General features: G+C 44.2%; 1 protein-coding gene and 1 non-coding gene across 2 annotated transcripts in view; both read left to right on the top strand.

The window, feature by feature from the left end:
- The window catches only part of KATNAL2 (katanin catalytic subunit A1 like 2), a 57335-nt gene extending 52756 nt beyond the window's left edge, over positions 1–4579 (top strand). Inside the window, exons 13-15 of the mRNA XM_007943835.1 lie at positions 2419–2581; positions 3796–3898; positions 4440–4579. Coding sequence (XP_007942026.1) covers positions 2419–2581; positions 3796–3898; positions 4440–4579 — 406 coding nt within the window. The remainder of the gene's footprint in view (positions 1–2418; positions 2582–3795; positions 3899–4439) is intronic.
- Positions 865–929, top strand: LOC122150280. Its single transcript, XR_006163581.1, has one exon. It is a non-coding gene; the product is annotated as a small nucleolar RNA SNORD78 (small nucleolar RNA).
- Positions 4580–6198: the final 1619 nt, after the last annotated feature.

The raw sequence follows: 6198 nt of genomic DNA, 5'->3' as shown, positions 1-6198 counted from the left end.
CCTTCTGGTTAGCAGTCAAGTGCCTTAGGTACTATGCTCCCAGAGCTCCTGCAAAGATCATTAGCAGATGCTAAAACCATTTACCAAGGGTATGGGGAACTGGGATCTGCAAGTAGTAAGTGCCCAAGTACTGTATACAGAGCACTTACTACTTGCAAAGAGAAAACGTTTCCTTTGCAATGAAGAGATGTGTGGTCACCAGGTGATCCCAGTAATTAAATACAACATCACTAACAGTGAGACACATTGACATTTTGTTGATATAATATGAAAACACCACATCACCTGTGAAATATTCTTGCCAACAATGTTTACCCTGCATCTAATTGAGCCTTTAGATCTAATTTCCATCTTGGGGGCAGGAGACAGAAGAACAAGTTGCATGATACCATAAGGAAAACAGGCAAATCCAGATTGTGGGGCATTCTAAAACTGGCCTGAATCTTTTCAGAAAGCGGCCTGGGCAAGGAGACTGATCTAGATTAAAAGATACTTAAGAGACATAAATAACAATTGGTTATGCATTATCTTTGATTAGATTCTGGCTGGAAAAAATTATCAAAGGTATTTTGGGGCTGACTGGAGAAATTTGAATATGGACTGAGCATTAGGCATAATATGGAATTACAGTCAGTTCGGTTAGGTTTCATAATGGTACTGCAGCTACGTAAGAAAATGTTTATCTTTTCAGGAAATGCATGCTAAAGCATTTCGAGGTTTCATGATGTAATTTACTTTGAAATATTTTAGCAAGGATAAATCAGTTGATATGAAGCAGATACAGCAAAATACTAACCGTTGTTCAGTCATGATGTTGTTTGTTGTTTTAGTCTACTTTTTTCTTTATGTGAAAATGTTATATTGATACGATGATGTTGATCAAATGTCTGACCTGAAATGAGCATGTAGACAAATTTAACACAGAAGAGCAAAAAAAAAAAGGAGGAGGAAATGTTATATTAAGAAGTTTAGTGAAACAGGAAAAATTGTATTGTAATCAATCAGGGTAGGTTGGAGGCTACATGAACCTCTGAAACTATTGCCTTGAGATAATCTTTAAATGTTAAACCAAAAATATCCCAACTCAAAAAAATAAAATCCAAACACCGCCATGGAGTTGATTCTGACTCATACCAAACCCCTTTGGGTTTCTGAGGTAGCAAATCTTTGTTGTTGTGTTTTGGCATCAGGTCGGATCCGACTCATAGCAACTTCTTCTTGGGTTTCCGAGGCCGAATCACTACGGAAGTAGATCTTTACAGAAGTAGATTGCCCGGTCTTCCTTCCGTGGAGTGGCTGGTGGGTTTGAACCACCAAACTTCTGGTTAGCAGTGAAGTGCCTTAGGCAGTACACCACCAGAGCTCCTTATCCCCTGAAGTCATCTTAAAACCAAACAGGAATTTAGCTTAACTTGGGAAGACTGTCTGCCTTAAGCACTGTGCTATCTGTATGGGATCAAACTGACAACAGCAACTCAAAAGGTTAGACAGGAAACTTAGGGGCAGTGAATTTAGGTTAAATGGTGGAGGAATAGCTCAGAAAAGAAGAGTGAGAATAGTTGCACAACTCAGGGTTGTACACGTAGAAACTGTTGAACTGGTGTATGTGTTGCTGTGTATATTCTCAACACTAAAATAATTTTTTAAAAGTTCAGTGAAATGACCTGCAAAATCACGTAAATCTGACCTGTACTGGGAGGGGCAGAAGTGAGTGTGTCTCAGAGGCCACATTTGCACACCCTGGAAGGAGCATTCATTCTTTGAGCTCACCAGAGCAGTGGAGGGAGACAGGCATTCACTCCGAATGCATGAGACTTTTGAAAGTGTTAATGTCCTTCCCAAGGAGCTCTGGTAGCATAGTGGCTAAAGCACTTGACTGCTAACCAGAAGGCTGGTGGTTCAAACCCACCAGCCACTCCTCGGAAGGAAGGTTGGGCAATCCTACTTCCGTAGTGATACTGCCTCGGAAACCCAAGGAGGGGTCGCTATGAGTCGGGGCCGACTCGACGGCACATAACAACAACAATGTCCTTCCCAGAGTGCCCAAGTTCTTTTCAGCAATGACTGACTCTCTGGCAGGATGAGATTGATTAGTTCACATTATGAGCACAAGGGGAGGGTTCATATGTTTGGTTGTTGTTAGTTGGGTTTTTTCCCCAAAAAATTAAATCACCTAAAATTACCTTCTTGTTATGAGATGTTAAAGGGGGGTTATTTTCTTTCTTTTTTAACCCTTTTTTTCTCCCAAACAGCATGAAGTAATTGTCCTACCCACTCAGGTATAGATGTTGAGTAGCAGTTAAAATGCAGAATTGCTTCCTGCAATAGGCAAAGCTAAATTGTCCTTAAAATTTAATTGTCACCTAAGAAGTGTGTTTACTGCCCCATCCAGGTCCTCTCTTTCTGATGTGATTTCAGGGAGCTGGATTGTGCCATGTTACGGCGCCTAGAGAAGAGGATTCTGGTCGACCTTCCCAGCCAGGAGGCCCGGCAGGCCATGATCCACTACTGGCTGCCCCCTGTGAGCAAGAGCCAAGCCCTGGAGCTGCGGACGGAGCTGGAGTATGGACTGCTGAGCCAGGTAGCTGCCGAGCTTTGCCCCGGAGCTGTCCTGGAGGGAGACATCTGCAGGCCAAGGGACCACCACATGACACGCTTCTAGGTGGGGCCTTACCATGAGCTGTTAGGAGCCTCTTCACTCTAGACACTTAGAAAAGATCCAAGATGTCCCACCAATACGATGGGCATGTTCTTCATGAAAGAGTGACCTCTCCATCCCTTGGAAACATTCACTGAGAGAGAAATAACGTGATGGTAGCATAGTGCCTAAGGTACTTGACTGCCAACCAGAAGGCTGACAGTTCAAACCCACCAGTCACTCCTCGGAAGGAAGGTTGGACGATCTACTTCCGTAGTGATACTGCCTCGGAAACCCAAGGAGGGGTTGCTATGAGTCGGGTCTGACTCGACGGCACATAACAACAACAAAATAGAAATAGCAAAGGATTTAGAATCAGAGGCCCTATGGTCACATCCTGGCTCTGCCCCTTATTATCTGGGTGCCCTCAGGGGGCTTATTTAATCTCAGAGTCTCAGCTGCTTCATCTGTAAAATGAGGTGTAATAGATAAGCTACATAGGATCATAGTGAAGATTACATGAAAGTCTTTCACCATCAGTAAAGCTCTAGGTATGTCTGTTATCCCCATTGTCACTGGAACCCAGTGCCCTGTGTCTTGTAGGAGAGTTGCCTGCTTTGGATGGACACTTGAACACTATGACCGCTAATGTTCCTCAGTGGCAGGTATGACCTTATTTACAAGAACAAAAGTGCCGACCAAATCTGATCATTCTTGGATTTGGACACAATGGCCCGTTAGACTAACTCGGGTAGCCTGGCCTGTTCAGTCCGCCACCAGAGTCTTCTGGCATGTATTTCTTGTTATTGTTGTGTGCTGTTTTTGTTGTCTCCGACTCACAGCGACCCCTCCTTGGGTTTCTGAGGCAGTATCACTATGGAAGTAGATTGCCCAACCTTCCTTCCGAGGAGTGGCTGGTGGGTTTGAACCGCCAGCCTTCTGGTTGGCAGTCCGATGCCTCAGGCACTGGTGGTCTTAGGAAGTTGTTTATTGCCCAGCTTCTCCCTCCAAGCACTGTTTACCTAAAACCTTTGTATAGTGCTTGTGGGCGACAGGCACAGAATCTAAACAGGGGTCTGCCACTGGGTCCTGCCCCTAAGAACGTAATCACCACCACCATTCTGCTTGCTGACCAGTGGGGTTTGTGGCTGTTTCAGGAGACTGAGGGCTACTCGGGCTCAGATATTAAGCTTGTCTGCAGGGAGGCAGCCATGCGGCCTGTGAGGAAAATCTTCAATACCCTTGAAAGTCACCAGTCAGGTACGGTTGGGATCACCAAGAAGGTGCTGTGGGGGAGACTTTTACAAATCCAACTTTCACCAGCAGATGGAGCCTTGCTCCTGTTCTTAGTGGATCTTTACACTTGGAAGGAGTTCTTTTTTGAAATCATCCTTCACAGAATTCAACTCATTCCCCCTCTGGTGTCCCGTTTGGGATCGACTTTGCCCGCAGATGATAAACTCCTTAAAGCGTGAGCTTTTATTTCTCTGGCACGCGATAGCTTTGGGCTGGATCCATTTGAGGCCCTATATAAATATTAAATAATACTTTGATAACAATACATTTGAGTCACTTTTTGGTGGGGAGGGTTCTGGGCTTCTGGGTCTAACTGGGTTTAAAAAGAATTCATTAAAAAATTTATTAAAGAATTTTCTTTGCACCCTTTTCGGTCTTGCCTTTTGCTGCATTAACCATTAAGTGTGCTGCATTATGCATTATCTTGAAAGATGGTCTATTAGCATTTCAATAGCATTGATCACCAGAGGTCATTGTTGGCTGTTATTGTTGCATTTTTATCTAGAGAGCACCAGTCTACCTGCCATCCAGCTGGATACAGTGACCACTGCCGATTTTTTGGATGTGCTGGCCCATACCAAGCCTTCAGCAAAGAATCTGACTCAGAGATACTCAGCCTGGCAAAGAGACTTTGAGTCTGTTTGAAATCACATTGAACCTGACCTGGCCACAAACACAACCATAGAAGGCTCCTGATTTATTAATGGAAGAGGAAGAAGAACAGAACGATTAGAAAGGAAAAGAGAAATTTATCAATGAAGACTGGATTAACTTGGACAACTGTATTGTTCTACAAAACCTGAGATATTTTCATTAATTTTTCACGACAGATGCAAAATATTGAAAATTTTAATTACACGCAAATGTGCTGTTGGGTCATGGAGTGGAGATTTTTTTCTCAGTAACAGATGGCATAAGATTTTGATGACCAACTTCCTACAGTGTCCTCAGCTGTGAACTAGTATATTTATTTTCATGTTAAGATGTTAGAACAGTGTGTTGGAATGCACAGGGTGGCTCTGAGTTGGGGCAGACGACTGAAAGCTAAGTTTGACAGACCATCTGACCAGTGGCATGTAAGGGTAGATAGATAAGGACAGGGGCAGGGAAGGAAATACAGGGCCTGTTTCTCATTCTTGACAACATTCTGAAACTCATCTGCAAACACTCAAACCCACTGCCATTGAATTGATTCTGACTCATAGCAACTCCCACTGGGTTTCCAAGGCTGTAAATCTTTACGGAAGTAGGTTGCCTCATCTTCCTTCCACAGAGCAGCTAGGTGGGCTTGAACCATCACCTTTCTGGTTAGCAACCAAATGCCTTACCCACTACACCACCAGAGCTCCCTTCTGAAACTCATCAGCTCTAATTCTGATGCCAGCCAGCTTAACCAGCATCAGCAAACCTCTACCAAACGAGGCCTACCTGGAAGTGCCACTGACCTCATTCCCTGTGCCTGAGTGTTCCGGACACTCCTACCTCCTCGCTTCCCGTACTTGGTTTGCTTCGCTCTCTTTTTTTTAATTGTTGTAAAAATATGTATAACACAACACTTGCCAATTCAACATTTTTCAGGTGTATTATTCAGTGTACAAATTATGATAATCATGTGTGCAACCATCACTCATAATCGTTGCCCAAATTGCCATCGTCATAAACAGAAACACCGCTCCCTACGCAGTGTGGCTGCCTTTCCTCCTGCCTCCCAGCCCTGGCTGTTGTTGGGTGCCATCCAGTTGGTTTTGTGATTCACAGCGACTCTGTGTGACAGAGCTGTCCCCAGGGTTCATCTCCGCTCCACCCTTTATGGGAGACCCCAGGTCTTCCTCCCCAGGAGGTGCTGGAAACCTCCAACCACTCAGTTCACAGCCGAGCGCGTAACGGTTTGTGCCCCCAGGGCTCCTTTCCACTCACAAACTCTGGTCTCTATACATTGACCTATCGTTATTTCGTATCAAGTGAGATGGTACAATATTTGTCCTTTTGTATTTGACCTATTTCACTCATTTTCAAGCTTCATCCATCTCGTAGCATGTACCAGGATTTCATTTCTCCTTACGGCTGAGCAGTATTCCACTGCATGTATGTATCACGTTTCCATCCATTCATCCAGTGATGGATATTTAGGTTGTTTCCATCTTTGACTATTGGGAACAGTGCTGCAGTGACCACTGGTGTACTTGTGTCAGTTTGCACGGCTGCTTTCAAGTTTCTCAGGTACATACCTAGTTGTGCCATTGCTGGGTCATACGGTTAATACT

This window comes from Orycteropus afer, unplaced genomic scaffold (assembly GCF_000298275.1).
Source record: "Orycteropus afer afer isolate SDZICR_OR568_19922 unplaced genomic scaffold, OryAfe1.0 scaffold00113, whole genome shotgun sequence".
Lineage (NCBI taxonomy): Eukaryota > Metazoa > Chordata > Mammalia > Tubulidentata > Orycteropodidae > Orycteropus > Orycteropus afer.
This window is presented reverse-complemented; position numbering and strand designations above follow the sequence as displayed.